At 34.5% G+C, this 19340-nt stretch overlaps 1 protein-coding gene across 1 annotated transcript in view; it reads left to right on the forward strand.

Annotated features, from left to right (window-relative positions):
- Positions 1-19340, forward strand: part of COL24A1 (collagen type XXIV alpha 1 chain) — a 341448-nt gene that overhangs the window by 65949 nt on the left and 256159 nt on the right. The window contains exons 11-13 of the mRNA XM_008690817.1: positions 1151-1195; positions 14102-14155; positions 16211-16255. Of these exons, the coding sequence (XP_008689039.1) occupies positions 1151-1195; positions 14102-14155; positions 16211-16255 (144 nt within the window). The remainder of the gene's footprint in view (positions 1-1150; positions 1196-14101; positions 14156-16210; positions 16256-19340) is intronic.

Genomic DNA, 19340 nt, shown 5'->3' on the forward strand with positions numbered 1-19340 from the left:
CCCATACTCTTTTGATAAGATATTAGATGAGTATTTATCAGACACTATTGAATTGAAAGTGGATGGATTACTTCAACTAATGGTATCTTCTGACTTACCGTATGTACTGCAAATCCCAAGCTGCATAGTTCTGGCAGATTTCTTAGTCTCTAAGGCCTCTATGATTCTAAGACTCAAGGTGATTGTTTCAGTGAGTATATTTTAGACAGCAAGTATCAGAAAAACCCAACTCAAACTGGCTTAGAAATGAGAAAATTTTTAATAATGATGGTAATGATAATAGCAAACAGTATACTGAATGGTTATATGCAAGTCACTATGCAAATACTTTCTATGAATTAACTACTTTAATGCTCACAAAACCCAGTGAGATAGGTCCTATTATGATTATTGTCACTGTAGATGAAAAAAATGAGGCACACAGAGAGAAAGACTTGTCTAAGACTATATACAGGTAATAAGAATGGAGCCAGTATTTGAACACGAATCTTTGGCTCCAGTGCTTGAGTGTTTAAGTATTATGCCCTACTGCTTCCTACATGACCAGAAATCTGTAGGTTACGTGGGATAGAGGCACAATACGCTCTTGAGCACAGTGATAGAGTTTCTCTGCCTTGACTTGCCTAATGCTGGCTTTACACTAAGGCAGGTTTCCCATACAGTTGCAGAATTGCCGGTGCTAGGGCTAAATGTGCGTTTATGTCCAGCCAGAGAGACAGGGAGACAGAGATGAGGTAATTGTCCCTTAGGTTTTGGAAAAGTAAGACCTTCCTGTTTATCTGGTTGTGCCAGCTTTGGTTGTGTGCCTACCTCTGGACAAATAACTATCACTAGAGGAATGTCAGGATCCCATTTGGAAGTACAGGTAGGATGCATTCCAGAATAAAATCAGGATGCTGTTATGAAGAACAAAAGGAGACACTTCTTTTATTATTATTATATGTGTATATATGTATACATTATTATATGTGAATATTATTATATTCAATTAATATATTGAAGCTTTTCTGAATGTCATACCAGTTTAAAGAACAATTCATTTTTCTCTTCATCATACTTCATTAATTGATGTTTGAGAAAAAAAGATATGTAATATCTAACTCATTCATTTATTCAACAAATGTTTATTTTTGACTTTTACATATCCTAGGGTGTTCCTGGTATCCGGGGAAAGAGGGGTCTTAAGGGAAGACAGGTAATTCAACTTTTGTTTTTTGAGGTTCAGTTCAGAGAAATATAATCTAATTGTGTACATATTTCTCACCTATACAAATGTAAATGTACTTGTTCTTATTGTCCACAATCTTTCTCATTCAACAGAATTTAATTTTTGCTACCTTAACAGTCTGTCAAATAATACCTGAAATTGTGAAGGAAATTTTAGATTAAAAAATAATGAAATTTAATGCTCCTAACTCATTTAATAGACCAGTGGAAAGGACCTTTATCCCTATGACAAGGAGCTAAAATGTCATAGAAAATACATGAGCAGTTTAAAACACTAATGATAGCACGATTCCCCTCCTGTTTTACAGGTTTTAAAAATGCCTGCTTCAGACATTAGCTCAGAAACTACTTCACTACAGCTTCTTATATTTTCAGATTTAAAAAATCAAGGAAAGTGAATTTTGCCAGATAATATAATAATTTCAGAGATGGGTGGAAATTTTGACATCATCCAATACCCCATCCCTTAACCAATGAGAAAACTGTGGTTCAGGGAAGCATCGTCCTGTTATCCTGGCTGAGTTAGTATAGCTACCTAGCCACCTCCTTGTCCTTGCGCTGTCTTTGCTACTGTCCACAGGTATTTATCAGGGTAACACTTTTTGTGCTACACTGTGGTTTCTAGTCTATGAGGAAGGTAATTGTGTTTTTCATAACAGCTTTTCTAAAATTTGGTGTAGATAAATAAAATCGTGATGATAATTGTAAAAGATTACAAACCTCACCAGAATATTCATATCCTTTTATCCTTGCATGTTGCAGTATTTCTTGAAGGTAGAATAGGTATTAATGTCACCATTATAAAGGTGAGGAGAATGAGGCTCAGTGATGTCTAGAGACTTGCTCAGAATCCACAGATAATGGTGGTAAAATCAAGAATTGATCTCAGCTCCCCTGAGTATAAATCTAGGATCCTTTTCCTTACTTCCTCAGTATTTCTGCTCTCGGCTACTCACACTGCTTACAAGAACATGATTAATGTTTTCATGACATTTGGCCAAAATGTGATAAAATTATTTTAAAATTTCACTTTAAAAATTTCAGTTTATTAAGATAAGCTTACCAAATTGTCAAGAAATTAAAAATAAGCCATTTTGTTTTCTTACATTTATATTCCAACTTTAAAGCTACTGTAGCATTTTTTAAATAATTTTTTTTATTATATTATGTTAGTCACCATTCAGTACACCCCTAGTTTTTGATGTAAAGTTCCATGATTCATTACTTGTGTATAACACCCAGTGCACCATGCAATACGTGCCCTCCTTAATACCCATCACCAGCCTATCCCATTCCCCCACCCCCACCCCAAACCAGAGTCCAAATAATCTAGCATTTCTAACCGCAGAAACTGTCACCATCACCACCTACATTTTTAATTCTTAAGCACTTTGATAAATATCTTACACTGTCTTCTATTTAATTTTTGATTCTAAGTCTCAAGGTGTCTCTCATTTAATTACACTGTCTGATACTGCAAAACGTTGTTACTTCTTTTTGTTTAAGCCCCATACACACACCCCAATAGAAATACCTCTCTAATTATCATGTACAAATATCGAATCTAAATATGTAGATGTGGGCTGTCTCAAAATTGACAGTAGGTGAAATTTATCTTCTTTATTCTTGTCTTCTCCATTATTCTTCTTAATTTTTTCCATCCTCCTCTTTTCAAAGTGTGGTGTCAATAAAAGAATGAATACAATTATTTATGGTATTATATAGATTATTTGTAATGCTTCAACTGTTACCTTACCTATTAGTAATTATATTTTTAGTTTAAGACAAAATAAGTAATCTGCAATGGTGGAATTTTAGGCATTGTTGAAAAAATAGAGTATTTTCCCAAAGCCCCTGTGATATATCACTTATGTAGCTACCAACTTCATTTAATAATATGGCTGGTTTTATATAGATATTAACTTAATCTTGGAAATGTATAGGTAATTCCCAGCTTCCTGGTCATGAACTCAAATTATCCATGGAAGTTTATAGATAACTTCTGTTTTTTTACTCTCTAATTATAAAATTATCCAGCAGATGCTATTGAATTCAAAAGAGGAGTTAAAGAAAATTGTGGAAAAGTAATGAATAGAATGATTACTGGGTTGATTACACTGTTCTTTACCTTACAAAATTTGTAAAGTTTTATTGCTTTAAAAACATATGCCCTCCTTACAGATTTAGATCCTTAGGAAAATTATATTTGAAAAACATATGTATCTCATTTTTCCTAAATAGTGTTTATAGTAGAAAATCTGTCTGGTGCTATAATATGTCATGTATGCTATATATACTTTTGTTTTTACCACAAAATGATTTGGCCATGATTATGAGGAAATCATAGTACTTAAAGTAAGATACAGTTACAGCCACAAGTCAAATTATGCCAAGGCTGACCTCAGACATTGTTCTAGAATAGTATCTTATGTGTAAATGCTCCCCTATGTTCTGTTTATTATAAGTAAAATTGTCTTCAAATAGCTTTGACGTTAAATAAGGGCAAACATATTAGCTTGGGATATTATGCTTTATGGGATACTTGTATTTCAATTTAGATGATTAAAATTCCATGAGAAGAATGGTTACTCATTACTGTTTTGTTAACAGTAAGATGAAGTATCCACTCTCTGATGTAGAAAATTTTAGGTGTGTGGAATACAAATTTGACCATTTTTTCTTGGCAATTGATTCAATTATGTATAGTATTTGTTATTATGTCTGAAGTAGATATTCAAATACAGGTGCATAACTAAAGCACACCAGCCTACCATAAGGAAGAGAGCAGAAACCTATATATCTGAAAGAATGTAACAGAAACCTTGGAAATACTGAAATCTAAAAGTACTTGTATCTAAGAAACTTGTGGCTATGCATATGTCAAAGACAGTTACGTCCAATTTTCAGCTGACTTCAAAGTTATTTAGAAGTGTGGGTTCATGCTTGATTAGGGTACTGCTATGTGGATCTCATGTTATTTCATTTACTATCATTAATATGAATGGCATTAGATGTACTCTATTATAATTATCACTCCCCTTTTATTAATCTGATTATTCTTTCTGTATGTTAAATTTCTCATTTCCTCAAATTTTAGGTAGATAGAAGTATGCATCTCAAGAACATAGAATATGATTCAGTTTGAAGTAATTTTTATAACATAATTTGTAGAAAACCAATAATTCTTTTTAGATAACTCCTTAATTTTTATGTAATATTTTTTTTAAGATTTTATTTACTTATTCAACAGAGAGAGAGACAGCCAGCGAGAGAGGGAACACAAGCAGGGGGAGTGGGAGAGGAAGAAGCAGGCTCATAGGAGAGGAGCCTGATGTGGGGCTTGATCCCATAACGCCGGGATCACGCCCTGAGCCGAAGGCAGACGCTTAACTGCTGTGCCCCCAGGAGCCCCAGTTTTTATGTAATATTTTACACAGGTTTTTAAAGTCTCTGAAATTAAGGCCAGAAGCTGGTAGAATAAATTACTTCACTTTCTGTATTAGGTATGACTGAAACACTTTGACAGTCAAAATAGACATAGAAAACCTCCAATATCCAAGTTCAGGCCTTTCTAAATATTAATCAAGATGAACTTCTTTGCACTATTGAGTCGGTTTCTAATCTGTGTACTAAAGCTGTGTGTTTGATATGTAGTTTACCAAAATATTAATCTCTCTTTCCCTATATATAGACATCATATGCTATGTACATATAGTACAGAAATATAGAGGAGTAGTAAAAATCCTGTCCAAAATTGTTCAGTGAGTTAATAACATTACTAAGCTTAGGCTCCGAACATTGTTGCTATCAATCATATGCTGCTACTGCTGGCCAAATCATCACTTATTTTCCTGAATAAACACCAAGCATGGAATTAAGTTGTTGTGAACCAACTTCCTTAGTGATTTCTGTATTTTTTTTAATAAAATGATAGACTTACAAGTAAGAGATATCTTCTTCTAGATAGTATAAATATGATATGAACTCTTTTGAAAATGGAAACATTTCAAAATAGCATATTATTTTGGTTGTTCAAGAGTTATTTAGTATTTAGCCTCATACTGCTATTTTTAATTTAGTGTTTGGGTTAAAAGTTATTTCATTTTAAATCTTACTTCCCAGAAAGCTTTCCCCCAAAATAAAACATTGTATTTATTCAGTGCTTACAGATTGATTTGATATTTATAACACAATGTGTTTTTAGTTTTTCAACCAGGAAAAGTAAGAAAACTGGTTTTGTTGGAAATTTGGTATGTTTTGGGGTCAGAGTACATAAAAGCAGTTATATTAACAATTTTATTTGTTCTTTGGTCTTACGTTGTTGGCATTTGAGAAGTTTTTTTCTTCCCTGTACTATAAGCTATTTTTGATTTCAAGATTGTAGGATAAGGTATTTACTAATAATCCTTACAATTATTTTTAAAGACCTCATGTCATCAGTTGCTTATTAGTCAATATTTGTGTACTCATGCTTTTGGGTATGGAGATATTATAGTTCTTACCTCTTTCTTTCCTCCCCTCTTCACACCCTACATATTACAAATGGATCAAAATCCTTACTGTCAGTTAATATTAGAGGACAGCCATGGGGCTCTAAATGCTATTCGTCCATTCTTTCTGCTGTCTCTGGATATAGCTTGAATTTATCTCAAGTTCGTTCTGAAGAGATCTCTGAAAAAAACAAGGTAGTAGACTATCTTTATTGGTCGGACTCTTAAATACCATAGAACTACCATTCTATTTTATATGCTTTACTGTCTTTATTTTAAAAACTTCTTGGAACATATCTGATGAGCCAGATTCTCTAAAAGTGTAAGTCATCCACTGATTTATAATAGAAAAGAAGAATGCTATTAAAAAAGAGAGAGAGAAGGCAGGGAAAGGTTTCATATATATTTGTTAACATCAGTTTTATACTTATTACCTAATTGTAAGCAGCTTCTTTTTTAATGCAAAGTTTTCAAACTTCATTCTGTAGTGCCATAGTCAGGAAGTTCTATAGTTGCTTTAAAAAAACCCAAACAAAACAAAACAAAAAACAAAAAAACCCAGCATTTTACTTGGCTCCCGTACTGATTTAATCAGTAGTCTCTTTCTTGTATTAAGCTGGTTATGCAAATTTATATGACTCCACAGATCTGAAATATTTAGGCCAGAACTGACTTGTCGGGATTGAAGATAAACATGAAATTGGAGCTGGAGGAATTTACTCTCAACAACGCCTAGAAAACTGTTGTCAAAATATAGAGGGTTTTTTTTTTTTTTAATTTTTTATTATGTTATGTTAGTCACCATACGGTACTTGAGGTTTTTGAAGGAGTTTTTCAGACCTGATAGGAGTAGATTATAAGTAATCAAATCATATTTCATTAAAGTTTGACAAAGAAAAAGTATACTCAGTTTTCTTCTAATGCAAATCAAAATATCATAGCCTTAGAATGGCAGACAAAATAACACCCTTAAGTCACCTGGACTTCAGAGATGTTTACTTTTCTAACTATAGAAAGGAGTATCTCTTCCTCTTTTCTCATGCATCTTTCTGTTAGAAGAGTCTATTTAAAGTAAACTGTATTTTGGCTTCTAACTCCAGTGTTAGAATTTCAGAATATAAAATCCTTCTGTTAGACATCTGTTATTAGTTTCTATCCTTAGCCCAAGACAGTCTTAAATACATATTGCACAATAGTGTCTCAGATGCATACATTTTATCAAGAATTTGGAGACAGTGTTTTCTTTGTTCAAAGAAAAGTTTGTAGTTAGTTTGATTATAGAGAAAGTACTACTGTATCTAGAGCATTCTGAAAAAAGTTATTACTCTTTAAGTGATTCTGTCTCTTTCAGAAAAACTATTTTCTTTTTTTTTTTTTTTTAAGATTTTATTTATTTATTTGACAGAGGGAGACAGGCAGCGAGAGAGGGAACACAAGCAGGGGGAGTGGGAGAGGAAGAAGCAGGCTTCCAGCAGAGGAGCCTGATGTGGGGCTCTATCCCAGAATGCTGGGATCACACCCTGAGCCGAAGGCAGACGCTTAACGACTGCACCACCCAGGCGCCCCAGAAAAACTATTTTCTAATTTTTACTTACTGGTTGTAGTCTGTAGTGACTATATTTTGCTTACCTACAGCTTGACAAGACGTATGCAAGAGGCCAGGACTTTGAATTAAACCTACCTTCTAGGTTGGGATAAATAGAGAAGAGAGACATCCAGTGAACTACAGCTGATAATTTGGGGGAAGTCCAGACAGAGCATGATTTCATAGAAATATAACACAAACAGGTGGAAATTCAGGCAGGCAGTGATTTTTCAGGGCAGATAACGTAAGAGAAAATTCAGAGATTTGTAGGTTATCAAAGTCAGGAATGTAAGTACAAATATGGCCATAAGACTTGGGTTGAGTTCAGGGACTGTATTCCCTGTGTGGAAAAATGGCAAGAATAAGGTTGGGGCCCTTATGATTGAGGGATAGAACATGTATACCAAAAGTGCTTCGTGGACACAAGAATAAGGGAGATTGCAGTTCTCACAACTGGAGTACAAGATGGTAATGAGTCTTTAAGAACAAAGCAGGAATTTGAATCTGAGAACTGAGGCCCAGAGCATAACTAGGTAAACAGTAAGGTCTCTGAGAATTGGGCTAGAACTCCTTAAATTCTTACCTAAGTTTAAAATTAGTTTCAAAAAATAAAAAAATTTAAAAAAATAAAATAAAATTAGTTTCAACCGACAGGAAAATGGTTGACCCTTGAAGTATGGATCAAATTGTCCTACCTGTGAGGAAAAGAAAGGGGAAGAGACTGAATGAATCTTCACAGAGTACTTCACCCTCTAGCCTTTTCCTATAGTAATAGTACTTTATTTTTGAAGGATTTAAAAATATCACAATTTTGTGGGAATATGTATTCATGTGTGAAAGGTGTAGAAGTAACTACCAGGTTTTATTTTAGTGTTTCTGATCCTAGACAAGTTAGTCTGATCTTCTTTTCATTGCTTAATGTTAGAAAAAGTTGAATTCCTGTTTTTGTTGGTAATGCCTATTTAGTGTATATCTCTTTTATGATAATTCTTATTTATGTTTACTTTAGATTGAATATGTTGTTTTCAAACCTTTGTTCTCTGAAAAGAGCAAAGTATGTTCATAGTTAACTGTGGCCTTTAACAGAAAAATTTTGTATTGCTTTTATTTTTTAAAATTCTGTAAATGTAGTCATTAGTATTTTATGGTTATTTTGGTCCTCATACTTTCCTAATTATTTTATATGCAGGATTTTTCTAATTTCTTTTTAGAACTAGGAAAATAATCATTTTACTAGACTCCCTAAGCACAAAGTTTTCCACTGTTTTAAGATGTTTAGATATACTGCCAAGTTTAGAGCACAAGTCTGTGCTCTAGAATATTAATACCACACATATATTCAGGCATACCAAGTCTAGAATAGTTCATAGTATTTGATCGCTATCAAGTTTGATTAACAGTACCATTGTTAGACCCAGGCAAGAGAGAAACTTGATCTGGGCACTATATTTTGGGGAGCCTGTACATCACAAATTAAATAAAGTAGATATATATTAAAAATAAAGCAAAACAAAAACAAAACACATGAGTGCCCCTGTCACTCAGGATCCAGCAGTTAGCATTGATATGACCTATAATCCTAGACAACCACTCTTGTTACTATGTATTATCTATTGCTGTATAACAAGTTACTCCACGTTAATGGCTTGAAGCAACAATAAATATATATTATTTTTCAGAGCTTTTGTGAGTTCGGAATTTGGGAATGCTTTATTTGGGTGGATCTAGCATAGGGTTTCCCATGAGGTTACAGTCAAGATTTTGGGCAAGACTACTGTCATCTGAGGGGCGCCTGGGTGGTGCAGTCGTTAAGCGTCTGCTTTTGGCTCAGGGCATGATCCTGGCGTTCTGGGATCGAGCCCCGCATCGGGCTCCTCCGCTGGGAGCCTGCTTCTTCCTCTCCCACTCCCCTGGTTGTGTTCTCTCTCGCTGGCTGTCTCTGTCAAATAAATAAATAAAATCTTAAAAAAAAAAAAAAAGACTACTGTCATCTGAAGTCTTGACTGGGTTTAGAGGACCTGCTTTTAAGGGGCCTTACTTGCTGGCCAGCCAGTTTGGTGCTAGTTATGGGAAGGCCTCATTTCCTCTCCATAGGGACCTCTCCATGTGGCATCTAGAGTGTCTTCAGGACATGGTTGTTGGCTTGCACCAGAATGAAGTGGTCCATGAGAGCAAGGTAGAAAGTGTAGTGCCCTTTATGACCTAACCTCTGAAGTTACACCGTACTTCGATATTCTGTTGGTCACATAGGCCAGCCATGATTCAAAATGGGAGGGAACTACACAAAGACATTAATATCAGAAAGTGAGAATCATGGGGGTCCAACTTTGAGGCTGGCTATCACAATTTAATGTCTTCAGGCCTCAGAGAAATTCTTCTCCATATGTGTGGCCTATAATCTCACGTCTGAATGCCATGAAGCTTTGTAGGTGATACAACTGCCAAAATTAGAGACAGAATTTCCTCAAGATTGTGGTGAGGATTTGGGCAGGAATTAGAAGCACTTAAGTAAGAGCAAAGATGAATTAATTAACTTATCTAATTCTCCTTTCAGTATGAATGCAATAGAATCCTGTACATAGAAGTGCTATTTCCTGATCATGCAGACTTCTATTTTCTTCTTTCTCTTTGTGTTACGATTTATGGTTTCAGAAGTAATAGAATTAGTGCAGTCTTTGCAATAGCTGTACCTAGAGACTGAAATATTTTACATTATTAAGCAACTTATATTACTCCTAAATTTGCATTTCATAACTATAAACTCAAAATTCATGAAGCATGAATTTTTCATTAGCAATTAGATGAATATGAAATGCTAGAATCATGAAGTTTTAAAATATAGATATTAGATTAAATTTTAAAAATTGTAAATAAATATAAAATTTTAATTTAACTAATATTGATAGTAAATATAATTTGAAATAGGAAATAAAAAGCCATAGAAAGTCTTCAGAGGGGTGATCTATTTAAATTTTAAAATCTAGAAACAATGCTAGTACTTTTATATTAAACATTACCACTTAGTAAAATTTGCAAATAGAACTTTACACAATCTCTACCTAAAGATTTAATTACCAATTTTATTAGTTTTCTATCACTGCATAACAAATACCACAAACTTAGTGGCTTAAAACAACACCCATTTATTTTCTCACAGTTCTCCTGGGTCGGGAGTCCAGGTACTGCTTAACTGGGTCTTCTGCTCAGGGTCACAAGGCTGTAGTCCGAGTAAATGTCTGCTGGTTGCATGATCTTCTGGAGGCTTGGCTTGGAAAGAGTTCACTTCCAGCTTCATTCAGGTTATGAGAAGACATCATTTCTTCAAGGCTGTAGAATTGAACGCCCTGGGCTTTTTGCTATCTCTTGGCTCTAGGCCACCTTAGGTCCTATGGACTGTCCACAGTTCCTAGAGATCACTCATAATTCCCTGCATGTGGGCATCTCCAACCATAGCCGCTTACTTGATCAAGCTTACAAGGGAAGTTTTTAGCTCCAGGCTGCCAAGATGGAGTCTTATGTAGTATAACATAATCATATCAGTGATATCCCATCACCTATTCTATATTGTTTGTTAGAATAAACAAATCATAGTCCCACCCTCACTCAAAGGGTGGGTATCACACAAAAGCAAGAATAGCAAGAGGTCAGAATCATAGGAGGTCACCTGAAAGTCTATGCTGATCCAACAGTGGAAATGAGCAAGAACATTACTCATGAATTGAAGAGATTGAATGAAATCCCTGAGATGTCATATTCTTCATAAAATAAAATTTTATGCCACATCAAAACAAAATGTAAGAAAGAAAATTATGCACAACGCAGAAGAAACAGTGCACCTCTGGTTTTCCCATTAGTAGATGGTTATCAAATTGATCAAATTGGCAAATTGGGCAAGAAAGGCAAAAACTCAAGCTTCCCTATGGATGATAATCCTGGAAAATGGCTATTAAATCCCTTGGCAGTGTAAAGGTATTCCTAGGGAAGCACGATTTGATTTAAATTGATGGTTATAATTTTCCACTAGGTAAATCTGAGAGAAAATTTGGCATTTTATTTTACAACAAATTCTTTCAAGTGAAGAAAGAAACTATAGAAACTATCTTTTGCATTCTAAGTTCAAAGGCAAAGTGTTTTGTCGCTATTGTTCCATGTTTTACAACCAATATTTTAAGATCAGTTTTTGACAATGGAGATTCATGAATGCAAACCTTTAGGCTCCTAATTAAAGGAATACAGAACCTCTCCTGCATTAAAAAAAAAATCACTCATGTAATTACTAGAAATGAAATAACTGATAAACAACAAACACATGACATCTTCAACAACATAAACCATTGGCATGATGTTTTTTTTAAAAGAAAATATATGTCCAGTATGTAGCCAAATATAGTGATGCTTTTTGTGGCATTAACTGTGCTATATTTCATTAAACAAGAAAGTATATCTAGATTTAATAGGAATTATTTCAGAAATTGATGATACAATGGTCAACATATAGGAAGGCTAAAAAATAATAAATGATCTGTCTAGACTAGAGAATTAAGAATGAAAAGAAATGTTTAATGGGTAGTAAAGTGAGAGGAGAAATAATACATTAAAAATTTAAAAGTAGATATTACTCAGTTTAAATAAATTGTTTCAGGGGCAAAGTCAAGTTAACAGCTAATATTATAATGTTGAAGTACCAGAAGAATAGGATGTTGAAATTAATAAGTATTTTATTATTCATTATACTAGTGCAGATTTTGTCATAAGTAGACAATTGATCATAGTTCTCTCCCCTTTCCCCTTCTAGGGGGATAAAATCACTAGTTTTATGGAAAGCTGATCTGGAAAGCAGCTCCTCCTACTGGATGAGGATGGGGCCACTCAGTCCCAAATCTTCCAGGCAATCCTGAGTGAGTCCCCAAGGTTGTTTGCAGTAGTCCCTCTCTGCTCCTTGTTCAGACTGATTGTGTCTTCATTTTTTAAGAAAGACTGTTGAGATCTAATTCACATGCCATAAAATTCACCCTTTTAAAATGTACAGTTCAGTGGTTATTACTATATTGACAGAGTTGTGTAGCTGTCACACTAATTTTAGAATATTTTCTTCACCCAGAAGGAAACCCTATACCCATTAGCAGTCACTGCCCATTCTCCCTGCAGCACCAACCCTAGGCAGCCACTAATCTGTTTTCTACGTCTCTGGATTTGCCTGTTCTGGACATTTCACATTAATGGAATCATGCAATATGTACCCAGTCTTTAATATTTCATTGAACTTTTTGAAAAACCTACTTATGATCCATCTAAAAAATCAATCATCTCTTATGTTTCAGATTTATTACAGAATTTTTCCTCCACTTTTTCCATTACCTGTACATCATAAATACTTTGAAATACCCTTATTAGCTCATACTGAATAGTATGATGTATTGCAGATATGTGAGCTTGTTGACAACAGAATTTGACTTCCAAGGACAATGAAAGCAAAACGCCTGCCTGAACTTCAACTGACTTTGAAGGGGGTATGGCTACAATATGCTGGACTACACAGATGGTTTTTGCATTATCCTCTGATTACAGAATAAGAAAAACTGCTTCTAGTATAAGTTAACTATGCCTTAGAAACATCATACTTTTTTTTCCATTGCTAAACTATCTTTTAAATTTTGCCCATTCATGTCTGTGCTAGCAAACTGGGATTTTTGGCAGTCTATTAAATAAGTATTTAGTAACTGGCTTGCCTAAAAAAGAGATTAGAAGACTCTAATAATGTACTTTTCTTTCTATTAGTCATAAAAATTTTAAAAAGGAATATTATTAAAATGTTGTTAATGATAAATCTTGTAAACCATTTTGCAAAGCAGCTTTTAAAAAGTAAGCTTTAAAGTTGATAAATCTAGTGGCAAATCTTTAGAGAAGAATTTCAGTATACAAAGAAAGAGCAACTGAGTCATTGAGTTATTTTACAAAAGAATATATAATAAGAAAGTGTGTTACTTACTATCCTTCATAGTTTTACAGTGTGGAATCCTCAGTAGGCATTTGGGAAGCTTGACTTTTAGTGGCACTGCATTTTATGGTTGCAGGATTTATGTGCATTATGACTTTCCCCAATAACATAGTACTTAACTGATATTTGTTACATGTTTATCGTATCTTGAAATGATGAGCTAAAATACTCACTGTAGAATAGGAGAAAGAGCGTTGACTCTGCATTCAGACTTCCTCCATTCAAATCTCAGTCCCACTCATGACTGGTGAGTGCAAGTGATTTAAGCTCTCTGTGCTTCAGTTTTCTTGTCTGCAAAGTGAGGTTATTAATATCCATTGATTCGACTTGTTATGAAGATAAAATGAAGTAGTATGTATATAATAAAGTTTTTAAAGCCCTTACCACATGGTAAGTGTGCTAAGTACAGGCTTAAATAATATTAGCCATTTTATTCTGTGTGTTGTGGGTCTAGGAAATTGCAGAGATAACTAATGGATTGGTCAGGCATGAATCTTTGTTATGTTCCCTCTCACTCAGTGATTCTTTATAGAGTGACGAACAAATGTATATTTTCTCCAACTTAGCTTTCTGTATATATTATGTGGTATGTAAAATCATTTTTGTAAAACATAGAAATATTGTACTGAACAAAATCAGTGAAGTATTACACAAAACAAAGACAAGTTTTTGTTGCACTACAATTTAGAGGTTAGGAAATAAATATTTCCTATTAGTCAATTCCTTATCAGAAAACACAACAAAAATGAAATCTTTATCCATGTTGGTTTTAACGGCATTTCTTCTTTTTCCCTGGGCCAGGGTTTTCCAGGTGACTTTGGAGACAGAGGCCCTGCTGGCCCTGATGGCAGTCCTGTGAGTACATTGCGATGGTCCAGCCTTGCGATTTGACATCACTCAGATGTCACAGCACCTGCACTTGCCATCCTCTATTATGACATTCAAATAAGCATGATTAGCCAGACAATTTTGATACCTCTGGGCACATTCCAATTTGCAAAGACAAAAATGTTATAAGTAAATTCTGTCTTGGGAGATAATAATTAAAATTAATCATTGTGACCAGGTTAAATATACCTGCTTACAAAAAAATATTAGAAATATATGATCATAATACTGACTCATATATTTTTGGGGTGAGGGGGAAGACTTTCATGTACATGAAGGAATTAACAAGCCTCCTGTAAAAATTGTGCTCTTAGTGATTTCTCTTTTTGACTCAAGCCTGTCATTGATCTGCTTAACTTTTGGGTATTTATTTCTAGAGAAGTCTTCTCCTTTGGGATTATTCAGCTATTATTTTCAGATTAGAGAGTTACTATTCTATAATTTAATTATATTATCAAAGGATGATGGATTGTTGTTTTTTTGACATTAGGTAGAAAAATTTTCTTTTTTTTTTTTGCTCTCAAAAAATATCTATCAGCTCCCTCCAATCTATTCCATGCATACATTTTTTAAAATAAGATTTTAAGGTGAATTAGAGTCAATAACTAAATCTTTGTAGCCTAAATTAGGAATAGTTCCTATATTTAGATATAGGTAAATAACTAGCATTTATACTTAATGTGTTTGAAAATAGTTTCTTTTTTATTTATTTTTCTAAATTATGACTATTAGTTATTCAGTTAATTTAACCAAAGTTTTATTTGTTGTAAGTCTTGGCAGATAAGAGTAGAACTGATTTCCAAATAAATTGTTAAAACCTGGATGATGTTTTAAGTAGAATGTTTACCATAGTTTTCTTGCCCTTGATTCTGGGGCAAGAGTACTTCAAGAGTAATAAAATTTAATAGCATTTATGTACTTGCATAACTACTGTGAAGCCATCTTATTTAATTTTTTGTCAGTTAAATAAACCTGAAGTTTGTTAGGGTTTAAATTTTTCTTTTTGAAATCTGCTCTTTATTTACAGATAATTCTTCTCGAAGAGCATTTTCAAGCTTTAAATCTTTAAAATTTAAGAATAAACTGACTATTTTAGTTTACTGACTTATAATTCTCTATATTTTTTTACTGTACCTGATTTTCAAAACAGAACTTGAAGTACAAAAGAAGAGGGGACCCGTTCTTGTATTTTGTATCATGTGAATAATGTAACACTGCCATGGAGTGGATTAGGAATTATCATAAAGACTATAATGACAGGTTCAAAAGACCATCACAAATCAACTGGAAAAATTAATATTGATAATTTAAAATCTCATTTATTATATACATAATTAATGATATTGGCAATTTCGTATTTGTGAGAAATTTTTCAAAACTTTTTATACATTACGACAGTTTTCACTGTGATCTTTACAACAGTGAGAACAAATGTTATTATTCCTTTATTTTTTTAAGTAGGCTCTATGCCCACTGTGGAGCCCAACATGGGGCTTGAACTCACGACCCTGAGATCAAGACCTGAGCTGTTATCAAAAGCTGGACACGTTAACTGACTGAGCCACTCAGGCACCCTCAAATGTTATTATTCCTATTTTATAAATGAGAAAATTGAAGTTTAGAGAATTTAAATATCGTACTCCAAGAGTGGGTAGTGTTTTAAACCATATGAAAATGCTCTTCTAACTCTGTATGCTGACCACTTACCTTTTTATATAATACATAGGTTGGTTATGTCCATAATGCTTACTACTTATAGGATTTACTTCCTTTATTAGATACATAAAAGACACAGAACAATCTATCCTAGGCTAGGTGGTACTCCTGGCATCCAAAAGCATGGAGCCAAGGGCATTTTTGAAGAACATAAACTGCCATCAGAGATTTGCATTTCTTAGGGAGGATGCATGAAGGTAAAATCTGACATATCTTTTTTCTAGAAATGTTTGTTTTTGTCTTTAGAAAATACCCTTAGTAGTTTGCAATTGTATTTAACCAACTTTGTACATTTCTTTTACATAGGGACTTGTAGGTAGCATTGGTCCTCCAGGATTTCCCGGGCTTAGAGTGAGTATCAAGTATTATCATTCTTATAAAATATTGTGTTTATATTTGTTAGATGCATTTTAAAATCTTTAGAAAAATGAGGTGTCTTAGTGTTATTGTTGGATGTCGGACTTGCTCAAATGTATTTTTCCACCAGATACACAAATTAGACCAGGAGTATGAGTCAAAAAATTAAACTTCATGATAACCTAAAATAACAAATTTCTACGAATTTATGTGTACATATGTATTTATGTCTGTTTCATTAATAGATACTTAAGACTCCGTTTCTTCAAAAGTATGACATAGAACAGCCACTTCTCTCCTTTGAAATATTCTTTCATACCGTCTGGCCTGGATAGATATAGATAGGTCTAAATATCATACCATACCATATCATAGCACATGGTAACTGTAGATTTTATTTCTGGAATAAAATTGAACGAATGGTTGGGAAACATCCTGAACAATAGGTAGTAGTTATACTTCACTAATGCTGCCAAACATTTTTTTAAAGATTATTTATTTATTTGAAATAGAGCATGCACAAGCAGGGGGGGGGGGGTGGGCAGAGGGAGAGGGAGAAGGAGCAGCAGGCTCCCCACTGAGCAGGGAGCCCGACAACATAAGGCTTTATCCCAAGACCCCAAGATCGTGATCTGAGCCAAAGCAGACACCCAACTGACTGAGCCATCCAGGCGCCCTACTGGTAAACATTTTAATACCTAATTTATTATACTAAAAATATAAGTGACTGTATTATTTGTCCACTTAATCATTTTTATTCAGTGAATTTAACTCCGAGTTTCCCTGGAGTTTCTAATGTAGGCAAAGTACAATTTAGTAAAAGCAATTCTGTGGAGACCAACATAATGCACTCCAGATATGTAGTTATCTGATAAATTTTAGATTATTCACTGAAGCAAACAGACTGCTACTTCTGCCATATCTTCATAAATATATTCTCTCAGTCAAGCTTATGGTTCATGACAGGGACATAAGTTGCAGATATTTTATATAAATTTAGAGCCATGTGCTTCAACAGCTGAGCTAAAGGCAAGATTCACATACTTTAATGAAATGTAAGAAGCCTAATGAAAATAGAATCTTAAAAGTAAAGTATGTATATCCGTATAAAAATAGGAAGTGACCGTGGGCAGAGGTAAGATTTTCCCAAAAAATCAATTTAGAGCTTGCTTGTAATCCATGAAGCAGGTAATTAAGACTCCAGAGTTTTATGCCATAAATTATAACCACAATTATTTTTAGCTTCAACTTGAACACAGGTCTTTTGAGTCTAAATTTAATGTTTTTTCCCCACCTTAACTGTCCCAAGTCAGAAGGTGACAACTTGACCAAAGGAATACATCAAGAGTTCAATTATTGGATCTATGGTAAAAATCAGTATAACAAGTTTTAACTTGCCTTTTGGGGCTGGCAAGAGTATAGAATTGAGAGTCAGAGAATTTATACAGACTGTTTTATACGTTTAAACTTTATTTTTACATGATATTAGCATACTAATAATAAAGTTAGCAATAACAGCTCACTGTTTTTAAAAAAGATTTACTTATTTTTTAGGGAAAGAGAGAGCACGGGGAGGGGCAGAGGAGAAGAAGCTCAAGCAGACTTCCTGCCGAACGCAGAGCCCAAGGCTGGGCTCAACTCAGGTCTCGGTCTCACGACCCTGAGATCATGACCTGAGTCAAAATTAAGAGTCCGATGCTTAACCAACTGAGCCACCCAGACACCCCAATAACAGCTCACTTTTATTTAGTATTTTCCATGTGCTAGTCCGTGCTAGGTCATTTAATTCTCAGAACAAGCCAAGACCACTCACTTTATGAGTGTTAGGCCCAGATTAGAAGCCAGGCGATCTAAACCAGAGCTCAAAATTCTACAAGTGTGCTCTACCACCTCCTTAAAACTGATATGACCTTAAAATGTATGCCATTTATCTTATGAGATTTCTTTAGGCTTCATGAGAAGCTCTATGTGAAGGTGGAACCCAAAGGACCAATTTTTTTTTCTAAGAACTTAGAATAGTTTTTTTTTTTTTTTTAAAGATTTTATTTATTTATGTGACAGAGAGACAGCCAGCGAGAGAGGGAACACAGCAGGGGGAGTGGGAGAGGAAGTAGCAGGCTCCCAGGAGGAGCCCGATGTGGGACTCGATCCCGGTACGCCGGGATCACGCCCTGAGCCGAAGGCAGACGCTTTAACGACTGCGCTACCCAAGCGCCCCAGAACTTAGAATAGTTTTAAACCTGTAGGTGGTAGTCGGTGGCCTTAGCAATGGGGCGGAAAGGAAGCTGTGGAATGGAGTTGGATTCCAAAGATACTCTTTATGCATTCTTCATTTAACCTACCCGTTGGTTAGCTCAGCAGCTTGTGCTATTATGCTGAAGGTTAAGACCAAAATTCTTAGCATGTCTAGACTGTTCTGGCTCTCATCTGTATCTTGAGACATACTTCGTGCACTAGCAAAACTGTTTGTTCTCAGATATGGCCTTTGCACTTGTCTACCTGAAACACTTTATCTGTACTTTCCTACCTAGTAGTTAACTCTTACTCATTTTTCAAGTCCAGGACTTAGCACAGTTCCAACACATAATAGTGCTTAGTAAAAATAACTGGTTTTGGTTTTGTTTTTGTTTTTTGTCCTTTCTCTTTCTCAATTTACCCTTTGGTTGATGGGAAGAGATTCTACAGAAAAGAAAATGGTGAATGATACTAACAGTCATCTTCGTAATCCTCATCTCTACATTGATCTAGGTCATACTTTATACTTTTCCCAAGTACTCCCACACTTGTATCTCATTTGTCCCTCAAGTAGCTAGAGCAGGTATTACAACTTCCATTTTCCATTTACTAAATTGTTAAAACAGTGTGAGCACCTACTATGTATCAGATGCTGAGCTAGGCCTAAAAATACGAACAAGATCTCCGTTTTTGGCAACATTATAATCCAATGGCATAGAAGGAAAAATAGGTCTATCGTACCATGTGATTGCTGCTCTAATGAACTAAAAAGCACTAAGAAAGGAGGAACTTATGTTACCTTGAGAGAGGAGACTTCACAAAAGAGATGTGTTTTAACTGTATC

The sequence above is a fragment of the Ursus maritimus genome, unplaced genomic scaffold (assembly GCF_017311325.1).
Source record: "Ursus maritimus isolate PB19 unplaced genomic scaffold, ASM1731132v1 scaffold_12, whole genome shotgun sequence".
NCBI lineage: Eukaryota > Metazoa > Chordata > Mammalia > Carnivora > Ursidae > Ursus > Ursus maritimus.